The 14,589-nt window shown below is 43.4% G+C and overlaps 2 protein-coding genes across 3 annotated transcripts in view; one reads left to right on the top strand and one right to left on the bottom strand.

Moving 5' to 3' along the window:
- The first annotated feature begins 210 nt into the window (after nucleotides 1–210).
- On the top strand, nucleotides 211–9,020 carry pfn2b (profilin 2b). 2 transcript variants are annotated; one of them, XM_070831904.1, is made up of 3 exons: nucleotides 211–537; nucleotides 3,815–4,007; nucleotides 6,615–6,751. In XM_070831904.1, the coding sequence occupies exons 1-3, from the start codon at nucleotides 409–411 to the stop codon at nucleotides 6,710–6,712; spliced, it is 420 nt and encodes a 139-aa protein (XP_070688005.1). In that variant the 5' UTR covers nucleotides 211–408; the 3' UTR covers nucleotides 6,713–6,751. The 2 variants fall into 2 exon arrangements, with proteins under 2 accessions (XP_070688005.1, XP_070688004.1); XM_070831903.1 differs by lacking the exon at nucleotides 6,615–6,751 and adding an exon at nucleotides 7,023–9,020 and having other exon boundaries at nucleotides 216–537.
- Nucleotides 9,021–10,183: 1,163 nt separating this feature from the next.
- The window catches only part of rnf13 (ring finger protein 13), a 42,842-nt gene continuing 38,436 nt past the window's right edge, over nucleotides 10,184–14,589 (bottom strand). The window contains exons 9-10 of the mRNA XM_070831976.1: nucleotides 12,120–12,200; nucleotides 10,184–11,674 (exon numbers count right to left, since the gene is read on the bottom strand). Of these exons, the coding sequence (XP_070688077.1) occupies nucleotides 11,307–11,674; nucleotides 12,120–12,200 (449 nt within the window). The 3' untranslated portion in view covers nucleotides 10,184–11,306. The remainder of the gene's footprint in view (nucleotides 11,675–12,119; nucleotides 12,201–14,589) is intronic.

Genomic DNA, 14,589 nt, shown 5'->3' with positions numbered 1-14,589 from the left:
GTTTAACCACAAATAAGCTTTTTTGTCATAAAGACATAACACAAGAATGGCAAAGTCTTTGATCTTTGATCCAGAGAGGAGAAAAATAGGCTGTCTCGGTTATTGGCTCGATGTATTCATCCGCTGCGCAGTATATTATGCAATGAGGCAGCAGGGCGAACAACGACCCAGGCGGAGTGATACAGTGAGGACTACACCCTAGCGCCTGTGCGGGTGCAGCGGCTGCTCTTCGTTTGGTCGACCAGAAGAAAGACGGGACGTGACGGAGCCGGGGGGGTTCTGCTTGCTGGAGGCCCGTTTAGCCACCGATAAATACAGCTTCCTCACACTTTCTTCGTCGCTCAAGAATCGTTTGTGACCTAACTTGACCCTTCGTACTTTTTCCATCTTAGAACTAATTTCACAAACATGTCCTGGCAAACCTACGTGGACAACCTGATGGCTGATGGCAGCTGCCAGGACGCGGCCATTGTTGGGCACACGGACGCCAAATACGTCTGGGCATCTTTAGCCGGCGGTACCTTTGCCAACATATCGGTCAGTATGCTATGTGTGTCAGTATTTAGGTTTACACGGGGGGGAAATGTTCATTTTGCACGCCGGTGCGTTTGTCTGCAAAGCCAGGCCTTGTTGAATGAGGATCGGGGGAGCAGTGTGTGTGGTACACATGGTGCTCACACACAAGATGCAATGGCACGTATCGGCCGTTTCACTTCAGCCCACCACCAGATTTATTTTATCGCATTATCGGTAAACTTAACATACTTTTGTGGCCTGAATTTTCACGTTATTTTTGATTTTTAGAATTAGCCAGTGATGATCCAAGCCGGTGACCAAAGGTGCCGCGAACTCGAGCTAAAAGGGCTAACGCTAGCTAGCGTTGACTAGCCATGTTTGCTGGTGATACCGGTCAAGCTAAAACGAGCAAACCACAACAAATTTCACGATTTGTTCCAAACCAGTAACTTGTGAAATCTATTTTCTACTGTATTTTTGTAGCATAATGAAGCAGCAGTGTTGTGTGATGTTAGCGCTGATTAGCAAACTACAGCTGGCGGTTAGCTCAAATCAGGCCGGTCATCCCCGTTGGAAAATCATTACGAGCTAACGCTGTTAGCGTAAACTTAGCGGCGCTCTCTACGTGCTGTCGTGCTGCTGGCCTTTCTGTTTTTTCCTATCCGGCTTCTGTGAATCACGCCGCCGCTACCGCCCCTTATTTTCCAAGATGGCGGATACACTCCCAGTTTCTTATTCATTTTGTTCATGGAGGCTAACCGGGACGTCTGGTCTCGGTTAACGCGAGCAGCCGCGATCCTCACGTGTACTAATTCATTTTATCACGTTTTTTACTCGCCGCACGTAGACGTCCGAGAGTGCTGCATTTATGCAAATCTAACTTGGCTAAACGATCGTCTCGGGCGCTTCTTTGAGCCTCCATTTTGTCTGCTAAGTAAATTATTGGCCAATAATTTAAATATTTGTGTGCAGGTGAATGCATAATGAGCCGTAATGTGAATGTAACAAATCATGGATCTTTTTGATGGGCCTGTTGGCCATGAAACGATGAGCCCAGGCTACAGACAAGAGAGACACGGACGAGCATGCCGCTGTTGGTTGGGAGTGTCTGCCGGGGCAGGGTAGCGACATTTCTATAGTTTAACATGAAAGTATTTTCTCATCTGATTGGGGGGGAAACCCATGTGAAGCCAGAGCTAATTTCCTGCTGACCAGCGGTTAGCTAGCTTGTGTTTTTTTTTTTTTTTTTCCTCCCTTCAGACCCGGTGATTAAATTTGCTAAACAAAATCTGCTGCAGGAATGCAGGAAGCTAACCCACAGTGTGAGAAACAGCGGTGCAAGGTTTCATGCGGGTATTAAAAAAAAAAAAAAAACCTGGGTTCCCGATGGAGGAAGACGGTGAATGTAATTAACGGGCCTCTACGTGCAGCTAGCCGCCATGCTAATGTTATCTCAGCCAGTAGAAGTCCTTTTGAGTTTTCCGGTTTTTTTTTTTTCCCTCTTAAGGGTTTCATGTGTGCCATGACTGTGCATTTCTGGAGTTGAGGGGCGACGCCTTTTGTTCTGCGGACTGGTTCAAACAACAAAACCGGGTTTTAATAAACCTTCTCCTGTAACGACAATGAAGTCAAATACATTTTTGTACTTGTGGGCAGCAGTGGTTACTAAAAGTGGATTATTGGCTGTAGTCGGACCTTTTTTATGACGGATTTCTCAGCTTGATGTTTTTGTCAGCTGTAGTGGGCCTCTGAGATTTCAAAGTCTTTAAACAGATCCAAGACGACGCACTTTTTTTCATCTGGACATGCTTTTTCAATGCTTAAGTACAATCTGCTGTCCTGACCAACTTGGCACAGAGTATGGAATGATTCTCTTAATGTTTGCAACAAATCTTTGGTCAGACTCGAGAGGTGTTCTGTTAAATCATCAGTTTTATTTTCTTGTCATGCTTGTATTTAAAGTGATAGATGGCTCTCTCTCTTTTAGGCAACATGAAACATGCATTTGAGAAGCTTGCCTTTTTCTTTGACCAAAATAATCCATTTGAGAAAAATCCTCTGGCATCAACCAGTATCGAGATATTTAATGTTAACCTGAGCCCTTAATCATTAGCAGTGCAGCCCTGTGTTTAATTGAAATTCATCACACCTGTACTTAACCATCTAGGCCAGTTACAGAAGCAGTCCCTTGCTGTTTTTTTTTTTTTTACACTCAAATGTCCAAACTAAAATGTAGTTATCCACTCTTCTTGGATAATATTTGATGTGTGATTATGTAAATGAGAAGTATTAGTCTTTTGTGCATTTTTAATGAAGGATGATTCTTCATCTTCATTTAGATCTGTGCTCTGAATTTGATCACTGTTGGTGCCTATTAAGTCCTAGATTATACCAAAATTCCATGCAAATGGTATGAAGGGTGAAAGATTGAATCCTGTCAGGAGAGGGTGACTGAGGCACTGTTTACTTCATATTTGCACCATATTTATTCTGCTAGGATGTATGAATTCAGTAAAATCCGTAGATGATCCCCTGCCAGTATTTTGTATGTATTTTCAGATAAAGGGGAGCATAATATTTGTAGACCTGCACCCCAAAGCCATACGCTAGTGAACCTCATATTCCCTCTGTACAGGGCTTGCTTTTGTAGATTTTAATCCTCTGAAATGTGTCTTGAAGTGACAGTTTATAACCACCATAATGTGTCTTGAGAAGCCACACCGGAGGGCTGCAGCTGAGTTGTTTATGCTGTGTGGTGGTGTCCATAGTGAGATTAACTGAGGGAACTGGCTCTAGTTTCCCTTTAGTGCAACTGATTGCCCATTTTTTCCCACACTAATTTAGTTTTCAATACCAAAGGTTTAGTTCTACTTTTGATTATCAGTGTTCCAAACCTAGAATAACACAAATTAGTTCTCAGTAGCATAACACGTATTTAGACATTGTAAAAATGTTGAATTCTAAAAATCGTATTAAATTATGCAAAGAAATCATACATGTCCACTACTTAACAGCACTGTATGGTATCGCTCATAGAGGAAAAGAGGAATTGAAATTGTGTTTATATGGCACTTAATTGGTCTCAAAAGGCTTCACAGCGTGCCCCCCCCCCCCACATTATGGAACAATAAATGACAACTATGTTCAAGGAGAGCAATGGAAAAACGGCAACAAATCATCACTGAGGGAAAAGCAGAAGAGACTTGAGTCTCTACTCGAATCGCGAGACATTTTGCACTAAAAGGTTGACAGGTGTGCAGATCCCTCACCACTTCTTGATTTTGTGTTTCCCCTCTAGCCTGACGAAATCGATGTGCTAGTAGGAAAGGACCGGGAGGGATTCTTCACCTGTGGGATGACTTTAGGCAATAAAAAGTGCTCAGTAATCAGAGACAGCCTCCAAATTGACGGTGACTGGACAATGGACATCCGGACAAAGAGTCAAGGAGGAGAGCCAACATACAACATTTCTGTAGGCAGAGCTGGCAAAGGTGAGTCCCATGTTCGGTGCTGCTGCTATTAGTCGCATACATTTTTACTAGTGCCACAGTGACACCGTAGCCTGCTTTGATATAGTGCCATTAGTTTAGCTACATTTACAACTTTTGTGTTGTCCATGCATGTGGGATAGATCTTAAATGCACCTTTCCTCAATATATGATGTACACAGGTGTTAAAAAGTCTGTGAATCATGGGGCATTACCATCGACTGTTTGATTATGATGGGGGAACAAGTGCATCTCAGCTAAATGTAACCTGTAGGAATAAAATTGTCTTCCAATTCAGTAGCTTTGTCAATGTTAGCTGTATAGTAGTTTAACTTGGGTGATTTGCTTTGTTAGTATTTGTAAGGAAGACTTGGACATCTTGCAGATTAAGGAATCACAATCCTTGCAGTTTCCCCTCGATTTCGATCCAATATCTCTGTCTAGAGTGATTTTCAGGTTTCCTTTCTCCTGGTGTATTTATTACCTCTGATTCAATTCAGTAATTAGTAATTCAGAAACGATTGATTCTGATTTTTAATTTAACTTGTCCTGTTTCCTGATTATGTGATTCAGCTTTCCACTTTCATGTATAACAATGAGATTCATGCTAAAACTAAGAACATAATTGCGTATGCTTGCTCGGAAATTATATTGCATAATTTAAGTAGTTAAATCCATATTGGGGCACTGTTCAGCCCTAACAGCAGTAAGTCGTCCAGTCAAACTGAAGATGTTTTAGTGGGCTGTTGCTTCCACAAGCTGGATGCTTGTTAACCAGAACAACAATGAAGCTGGCATGTGATTTGTGCTCTGCATAGCTGAAACGCTTCACCAGAGGTCACAACTCACTCTATTCTGGTCTTTATTTGAAGGCAGATTTTTCTGAAGTGGAGTTCTTTAAAGCAAAAGTGTAAAATAGTAATATAATGTATGGGTATTTCATGTTTATGTGAGAACTCTGGTTTGAATCATGAGTTGTGTGAAATCCTCTGAGAATTAAAACCAGAAAGGTCTACAGTTTGACAGCAAAGTGTATTTAAAGATATTCGCTGTCAAACACGACTGCTTTTACATTAGCAGCCTCTGTGTATCATACAAAAATTAGTACCAGATAAGGAAATCAAAGTTAGGTCCTCGTGAAGGACTTGCCTGAGAGTTGTGCCGGTTTTCATGTTGCCTGTATGGGCCCCCGATGCCCCGTCCTCCCCACGTGTCCCAGACACCACTAAAACCTACAGGTGAGACTAACTGTTTCTATTCTCCACACACTGGCCTCACTCTTGGGGCCAGGATTTCCTAAAAACTTCCTCAACTGCATGCATCTTCCTCCTTCCTGGTTAACTCACCCCCTACCCTCAAAAGTATGAATCTCTTCCTCTGCTCACATGCCGCCACTGTTTCTGGCAAAATGCGTATTCAGGCACTTCAGGGCTCTTACATGTATTGAGGAGAGGTACCACAAGCATGCTCCCGTATATGCATGTGTGCTGCTTTAGTCATGGTTTAGTATTCCGTAGAAGCTTCACTCTTCTTTTCTTTGCTGCTGGTATGGTGTGTATTGATTACAGATGAAACAAAGACTAGTTTAGTGCTGTTACTACAGACGGGGAGATGAGCACCAAGCCACTTATCTTATGTTTCTTGACACCACCAGCCTCTTTATTAGTACCACATCCAAACAACACCTGGTAAATGGGTAGTTGGATGATTCAACCCAAATTTATTACCCATTAAGGGTGCAAATCTTGCAAGATATGTCAGACCAAATTCGTGACTGTAGACATAAGGTGGTTCTGTTACGGTCCTTGTTTGTGCTGTCAGAGGATTTGGACATAACGTTCTGAAACAATTATCAGTGCTGTGAATTGGACATCAGTTTTTCTTTTCAGCCAAAATTGTTATTGGAGATGTTTTCACTTAAGCTAACAGGTTTTTCAGACGAGTAAAGACGAGTCAATATTGGTCAGCTGTAAATTTTATATTTACTAAAGGGAAGAATACAATTCTGCACTCACGGCATGGTTGCTTTCAGTCAAGAGCAGCAAATTGGATTCAGATGTGTTTCAAAAGAACTGGGGAAACGGTATTACCCATCTAAACGTGACCTTTTTCTAAAATGGCCCTTTATGAAACTCAATTAGGCCTTGATTTTGTTAAATTGTGGCTTGGTTTGGTTACAGTTCAAAAGTGATCCGCAGTGCGGGGACTGGGCTGACATGGTTAAATGAGGCCATTTTAATCAAAAGTCAATGAAATGTCAAACTTTGCTGTCACATTAAAGTGGAGTGGACACACAAACCACACCTGCGAGCCTCTGCCTGGTAACGGCTTTGCATGAATCCTTCACTTTTATTGTCCTGCTGTACTCACTCTGTCTCTCTAACTGTAATGTGTGACGTCTTGTTTCACCACCAGCAGCACTGATAAGAAAATGAGAGTGTGGGCTTGGTACAGCCTTCAGACCAAAGTGCCACTGTGCTTTTTGTGTGTTGTCGTCCCCCTCTGTAGATGTCTTGTCTGCCTGCTGCTTTTGGCTCCGTGCTCTTCTCTTTTTCACTTGTGTGATCTCCTCACCTTCTCTAAATGTCCCTTCTGTCTCTTTTCTTTCAGTCTTGGTCTTGGTAATGGGCAAAGAAGGGGTCCATGGAGGCGGATTGAATAAGAAGGCATACTCGATGGCAAAATACTTGAGGGATTCAGGGTTTTAGTTTTAGTTTTGACGTAGCTTATGTGGTGTAGTTGAGGGGGGCGGGGGTGGGGTGGGGGGGACAAATGAAAAGGAAAACAAAACACACAAACTTAAAAAAAAAAACAGACCAAAAAAAACCAAATTACTGTCAAGCCCATGTTTCCTGTCCGAACAAATCCCAGGAGCGTTTCTAACAAGCGCAGGGTCCAGGCTCTGTCCTCAATGTAGCCCAACATTTAGCAAGGTGGCAATAAAGTACTTTATTTTCCAGCCCTGCTATCACCATGTCTGTTCATTTATTTTGTTTTTTTTTCCTTTGTGTACTCCAGCAATGGTTTTTGTCATGGGGAAGGAAGGTGTCCATGGAGGGCAGCTCAACAAGAAAGCATTTCAGATGGCTGAATACCTGAGGAAGTCCGGATACTAAAGCAGCCTGTACCCAGCCACCTAGCAGCTCACCCTTACCACCCTGTTGCATTTCACACTACTTCCAGTCCTAGTCGGTAGTTACTTTGTTTTTCTTTTTCTGCCTTCTCTCCTCTCATTTGTTATCCCACATTTTGTTCTCTTCCCCCAACCCCCCCACCCCACCCCACCCCACCCCACCCCAAACACACTTGGCTGTGTACTCTTACCCCTTTAAGCACTATAAATTGATCCATAGCAGAGATGAGCATGTTGCTAACAGGATGTCATGACAAATCTGTTCTTAACAAAGACCAGCAAAAGTGAAAATTCTGGCCTTACACTCAAAGGAAGCTCCGGTGTCAATTTGAAGTAGATATTTCTTTCTCCTCTCTCTCTCTCTCTCTCTCTGTCATGGTGCCCATCACTTAATCCCTCCTGAACCCGATCATACACAATCCCTCCCTGAGCAGCCGATGCCTTTTAGGGCACTTGAGCAGTAACCACGCTCATCATGTCTTCCTCTTCTACTTCCCCCATCATGCCTGGGAGGACAGACTGTGTGCATATCTTGGTCCATTGTCGTTTCCCTCCTGCAACCCCCCCCCTCCCTTCTCCACAGTCCCTCCTGCCAAAATGTTCAGTTCCTACCCTTTCCCTGTTTCCCCATCCTGTTTGCTCAGAGCAGGCAACACTACAAACCCTGCAGGGGACTCGTCATCATCAAACACTAGACACCACCCAGCCAGTCCCCCAACTCCCCTCCTTTCAGATTCACTACTCTTCTTCTGAATAATACATCTCATAAAAAGAATGGGGGGGGGGGGGTAGCACACGCGTGTGTTGGGATGTTTGGATCAGCTCAGTTAACGATCACGAGCCGGATTTGCAAGCGTTGGTGTTGTCCAGATGCTGGTAGCCTCTCCTCCAGTCGTCACAACCTTCCCGACCACACGAAAACCCATGGACATTCCACAGTAACAATGGCTCAGGCACTTAATACTGTTTTTGTTTGCCAGCTCCTGTAATATATCTTTTCTTTTTTTAATTTTATTTTTGAAAGGCTGCCATTTTTGGACAGTAGAAATCCCAGCATATAACCATCTGGAGTATGTCCAGTTTTTTTTTTTTTTTCCTTTTTATAGGACCAAGTGAAGTAAATCATGCGATGGATGACTTTTTTTTTTTTTTTTCTGCTAAAGGAAACTCTAACCAGACCATAATACTTACAATGGTTTAAAATAAGAAGCTACAGGGGAGGTAAGGGTGGGAGAATCTGAAGGAAGTTCTCATTGTTTCTTTTTTCTTCATCATTTAGAAAACAAACAACTGCATTTGTACAAACCCATGCTGTGTTGACAACTACAAAACTGTGGAATAAATTGCCTTTTACTCTAGTCAGCTGAGCTCTGGGGTATCACACGGTCTGTCCACGCTCAGTACTGCTAACTGTAACGTCCAACTGATAAAAACAAAAAAAAACACTTTCAAAAGTAGAAATGACACTCAATGGGATTGGTTGGAACAAAGACGCTTATGGTTGTCTTGTCGAAACTTAACTGCAGAACCTGTGTATCCTGTGCCATAATATAGAGAGATCTGTTGCTGTTGTAAGATGGATTTTACTCACTGTCCACTAAGGAGTCATTTCATTGGCACTTTTGTTTTCAGCTCCACTGTTTAGGCCTTGTGGGATATGTGTACTTAGAAAAAACAAAAACAAAAAAAAAAACCTGTTTCAAGTCCTGTTGGCTGATTTATGTTCATTTCCTTTTCCTCACCACTTTTTTTTTTTTTTTTTCTTACATCTGGGATACAGTCTCTTTAATGCATCTGATTTCATATGCATAAAACCAAGAAATGCCATAAATTGATTTATCACCTTGTTTACAGACAGATCAAATAAATTTATTCCAACCAGATGAATGTTTGCTGGCTCTTTTGTCACACTGACCGCTGCCCGTTCAGCATTGTGGGAAACATGCTTATTTGATTTCTTTCTAAGAATTTAAGAAGTTTGATGCCTCGCATGTCTGTCTGTTAGCAGCCTGTTAGCTTAGCACAAAGTCTGAAAATCTGGAAACTGGTAGCATGACTCAGTTTAAAAGGCAGACAGTATGTCTTCTGATGTGGGTTTAGACCTCAAAGCAAATGGGGGAAAAAAAATCTGGAACCTGCACTAAGATCAAAGTGTAGTTTTTCATCCTATTTGGTTGTCCAGCTTTACCAAACAGGCCCCTGGGGGAAAAAGTCACATTTCTTTAGCTTCACCATTTATTATAGACTAGACTAATAGTTGTTCACTTGCAGTGTCTCTTCATTTGGATATGAAGGTGTTGAAGTTGATTCTGGACTCACCCTGAGGTCCATTTAGTAGCTACGCTGAAACTTAAGATTACAGCAGATGGAGATTTGAAACTTAACATTCAAGCAAACACTGGGGGGTGGGGGACTTGAGTTCATGCTCCAAAATAATTTCCATGAAAACCAGGCAAAACTATCTGCTGGCTACGATCATGTGATATGAATGAAGCTCCGAGCAGAAGAGCTGTTAAGCAGACCTCGGGATGAGATGGTTTAGCGAACTAGAGGGCAGGGAAAACCCCATCTTTATTTTGAAATGTCAGTGCATATATGCATGTTGCAGCCAACAGGAAGTAGAGATGAGGAATCACATGGTCTGCAGTCAGACACCAACCAGAGAGGCTGTGGTTCCTGGTCGGCACTTTAAACCCACAGGCCACCCCGAGAAACCCTCATCCTGTGTTTGGAGGTAAAATTACACTCAAACAGTGAAATTAGTGATATTTGACAACAGTGTAGAGGTCCCATAATTTCCCCTAATGAGTCTAATGAGCCATTCCAGACTTAAACAGGCTGATTTGTATCAGATAATCAGGTCATTACACTGAACAAGGTCACTGGAAGCGACTTGTTTTCTGGTTACAACCCCAGATAAATGCACTGCTGCCGCACCCGTACAGTCAACAGGCGTCTGAAGCTAAAAAAAAAGGGGAGCTAGCTATCTGTTGGCTGAATTACATCAGGAAAATGGTAAATCATTGATCAAGAAGTGTTTCCTTGTCAAGTGTCATTTTATTGAAGTGACATAAGATCGAGTACATACATGACATACATGAGCAGGAAAAAACACTAATGAGACAAATGTATAAACTGAAAAAGGCAACAGGTTTCATGAACAGAAATCAAGCAACATTATGAAGAAAAGAATACTTAAACATATTTACTATAAACCATATTAAAATGAAATAAGGTCAGTTAATAAATGTGTATTACAAGGCTTATCAACAAATAACCTGTGTGTTAAATGAGATGATAGGTCTGGAGCAGCCAAAAGAAGATTCCCACAGGCAGCGTGGACATAGTTTTCACTCAAGTGTCTCTCCACACTTTGAACGAGTGTGTGCAACCCACAACGTGAATGTAACCTGGCGTGGAGAACGCATTCTTTACCTCGAACGTGTTTCCCAAACCGGTTTGGCTTCAGTTTCTCACCGCTTCAGATAAACCGTGGTACAAAACACAGACAGGAGCACCGCATTGGGCTCCTTTTATACATGAGAAATAAATTGGCAAAACCATATCGCTGTAGCTTGAAGTGCTTCTAAACTTGCTGAATGTTTGTTTCATTTTACAAAAAGGATGCTGCATAGCGCTTTGAGGTGTGTCAGAGTAGCGTGAACATGTATGTACAATAATGAAACTTCATCTGAAACATGTGGGACAGGAGATAATCAAAGGTAAAGATGCAACTTATTGTGACGTACTTTTTATATACACAGTACTTTTAATGAACTTTCGTGTCAAGTGTGATCTTGTGTGTCTGTAATTCTTGGACTGTTTCTCTCTGCATCATCTCCTAATGACTAAATAGAGTACAGTATGGCTGTCTACTGTACATCAGTGTCGCCCGTCCTGTCAAATCTGTCGAGCAGCCCCTCAGATGCGCTCGCCGTCTTCCTAGAAATCAGCACTTTCTCCATAATTATGTTAAAAATAAAACTTAGACGTATATTTGAAACTTGTAGGGAGGGTACATTACAATGTCTTGTAAGCAGTGACAGAAGAACTGGGAAGATGAATCTGTTTTGTGACTGCAGTGAAAGTCTCTGCAGGCTGTGAGGTTGGGGGGGTGGGTGGGAGGGGGGAGGGGCATTTAGCGGCCGATCCGGCCACCCAGCTATCAGTCAAGCTCGGGGCAGGTCATGCTCGTGGCCTTCAGAGCACGGCTGCTGCATCTGCACCACCACGGTCTCCACGGTGACCTCCTCCTCGCTGTCGCTGCTGTCCAGCTCGTCGTCCTCGTACTCGGACGACTCCTGGTCTTGCTCCGAGCGCGACGCTCCAGACATGGTGCCGAAGGAGTGGGCGCTGGTGGAGGCCAGAGAGCGCAGCAGAGGGGTGCTCTCCGACACCTCCTCGTTCTCGTCGGGGCCGCTCTCGCCCTCTGAATCGGAGTCGGAGTCACCCTGCGACGGGACCACTTTCTGCTTGCACACCGGACATGTTTTCTTAGTTTTGGTCAGCCAGGGGTCCACGCACTTGCTGTGGTAAGCTGAGGACGACAAAGACGCAATCGGCGGAAAAGGTTATTTATTCGACTTAAACAGCACAATTTAAATGAATGCTTTTACATACAGACCCTGTGCGACTTATTGTCAACAAATACCATGAAAGGTCACAGAGAACATACATGTAGGCGTTTCTCTTCATAGCTCTAGATGAGCCTCCAACACAGAGCAAAGGTTAAAGTACGAGAACAGAGTGACGTTTCAATATACTGACATTTACTAAACAGGAGACTTCAAATTTCCATATATGAGGAATACTGAGAATGGCATGTCCTGAGGGGAAATTTACCTTTTTTTGGGGGGATTTCTTCAGCCAGAGAAGTTTTAACAATTAGTGTTAAACGCCGAGCATTTCATCATTTGGCCTGTGCCAACGCCAGGTCTTGTGTCATGAGCGCATGAGAGGTCAGCAGGCGTGTTCAGACTCACCGTGAGAACACGGCAGGACTCTGAGTTTGTCCCCTTCTTCGTATTCGTCCAGGCAGATGGCGCATACATCGTAGTTGTCCCCTGGGCCAGAAACACAAGACATACTCGATAAGAAAATTATTTAATGCTCATTTCCTATTGGCTAGTGGAAGCACATTACTGTCAGATACCTGAACAGCAGATTATATTTTGATTTGCATCAAGTGCCCATTTATAAGCACTAAAGTCCACTAAGATCCACGCAGTTATGAAAAATAATGCTTATTTTTCAGTAATTAAAAGATCTGCACACTGTACTGAGAGCTCTCAGCAATTTAATTTAAGCAGCTTTTCCATCTAACAAAGCTCTTCATCAGACTTGGTCAAAACACCATCATAAAGCAAACAATGGGCGCTTTTCATCACGCTAACTGATGCTTCCTCGCCTCCTCTCTCCACACGTGACCCGCAGAAAGTTCTTCAGCGGACACTTCTGGAGAGGAGAGAAAAAAAAAAAAAGGAGGCGCGTCGTTCGGTTCCTCTGTCCCCCGCATCTCCCCCTCTCATCCTCCCTTGGAGGAGCTAAAGAGGTGAGGATGAGGATGACGAGCGATGGGAAGCGAGGGGACACGTTAGCATAATGGAAATCATTAATCGTTAATCGCTCAGGTGATTACGATCTGCTCGTCTGAAAGTCGATGTGCTCTCAGACTGAACCAATCGGGGCAGAGCTGGACAACGGTGTCTCATAGTCCCATATAGGGGACGAAGGAGCTCTGTCGAAAGTCCAAAAATAAATAAAAACGCCTGAATAAACACTTTCCGGCACATCTTAAATCCGGTGGATCTAACCTTCGATCAAATATATCACATAAATCACCCAAAAAGAAACAATTGTCATAGGAACTATTATATAGAAAAATACACAGAACAAAGGGAACAAAGTAGAAAACGATATATTACTTGGCCAAAAGGATTTAGGTGGTGATTTAGGTGGCAACTGGACAGGATTTGTATCGACTTTCAAACATGCAGCTCACAACCACCTGAATAACTTATGTGTTTGTGTCCACACGTTTGTTCTATCAGGTGAGTTGATTGTGGACGCCCGGCGGCCATCTTTGTTAGACAGAAACGTTGCGTTAAATTAAATTGCTGCGAGCTCTCAGTACAGTGTGCGGATCTTCGGTCGGATCTTGTCTTGGATTATACGTCACGCAATTGATTGGTCACATGACACAGGTTTTGGGAAATGAAGCGGAACTGGTTGTTTTTATGTTTTCCAGAAGGTCACTGACATCAGGTGGGCCCACGATGTGCCGGTCATTTAGGAACTCTAGTTTAGTGAAGTTAGAAATCTTATATTTAAATTCTTTGCGACGCGTTTCCACGATAAGTCCCAGCAGCCACCCGTCTAGTCCTCAGCCTGCAGGGAGATTCGCCGGCGTTGCGTTTTTTCCTGACGTTACAGGAGGTGCAAAGTCTCTCTATGCACTAAAAGCTCAGGAATTTATCAACGCACTCCCTTTCAAATTCCACAGCGTTCTTCTCCTTTTCCTTCCCTTCCTCTTCCCCGGGCTGGAGGGAGGGGGGAGGGAGCCGGGCTGTGGGCCGATGTGTTTATGTAAGCTCTAAATGAGCATGTTTTCCCCGACTGGGCTCTCTATGTCCATGCCAGGGCTGCATGTGACCGTATAAGGATGGGGAGTCACATCGGCCACGGCCCCCTCCTCCTCCTCCTCCTCCTCCTCCTCCTCTTCCTTTTCTCTCAGAGCGTCAGCAACTTCGACTCAAGGCAATGCTTTTCAACTCTGCTCCCCCCTCACTTTCAGTTCGTTTTTTTTCTTCTCCCAAACATCCCCCCTCACGTTCATCCCCATCCCCAACAGCTGTCTTTTTTTTTTTTCTTTTCTGACATTAGTCCGTCTTTCTCGCTCGTGCAGGCCGGTGCAGGACAGACGGGGTGAGGGAGAGGGAACATTTGTGCAGGCATGAGTCCAGTATACACTCAGGAAATGCTGAACTGTGGCACTAACCGAGCTATTCTGAGTGAACCGGAGAGAAAAGGTTCAGCGGCTTCCTGAAGACCGCTCTGAGGCGATAAGGAACAGGGCCGCAGTCGTACGAAAAGTTTTAAAAACAGATGTTATTGTAACACCTTAAAGGATAATTCAGTTTTTTTTTTTTATAAACTACTTTGGGTCTTACTGTTGTAGTTTGGTCCATCATTATAAATGACTCAGAGTTAACGCAGCTACATGTGACATATCTACGCTCGGGTCTCAGCTTCAGTTAGGTCGGACCTTACAGACATGGCACGCTCTGGGTCCACTAACTTATAGTTTTAACTGTTTGCTTGTTTACAAACTAGTTTGATCACCTGACCGATGACAGACGAGTTTTTTTTTTTTAGTTTAATTAGCCTTTGTGGTAGCGACGCTATCATTTGCACATATTTCAGAAATGACTTTGGTGAGTACAACTGAGGGAA

This window comes from Pempheris klunzingeri, chromosome 6 (genome assembly GCF_042242105.1).
Source record: "Pempheris klunzingeri isolate RE-2024b chromosome 6, fPemKlu1.hap1, whole genome shotgun sequence".
In the NCBI taxonomy this organism is placed as follows: domain Eukaryota; kingdom Metazoa; phylum Chordata; class Actinopteri; order Acropomatiformes; family Pempheridae; genus Pempheris; species Pempheris klunzingeri.
This window is presented reverse-complemented; position numbering and strand designations above follow the sequence as displayed.

What these genes read in the sequence shown, in the direction of transcription:
- pfn2b (XM_070831903.1), top strand. Translation starts at nt 409, where the DNA reads ATGTCCTGGCAAACCTACGTGGACAACCTGATGGCTGATGGCAGCTGC. An exon ending in GTACCTTTGCCAACATATCG is followed by an intron (nt 538 to 3,814) that starts GTCAGTATGCTA and finishes TTTCCCCTCTAG; the next exon opens with CCTGACGAAATCGATGTGCT. An exon ending in TGTAGGCAGAGCTGGCAAAG is followed by an intron (nt 4,008 to 7,022) that starts GTGAGTCCCATG and finishes TGTGTACTCCAG; the next exon opens with CAATGGTTTTTGTCATGGGG.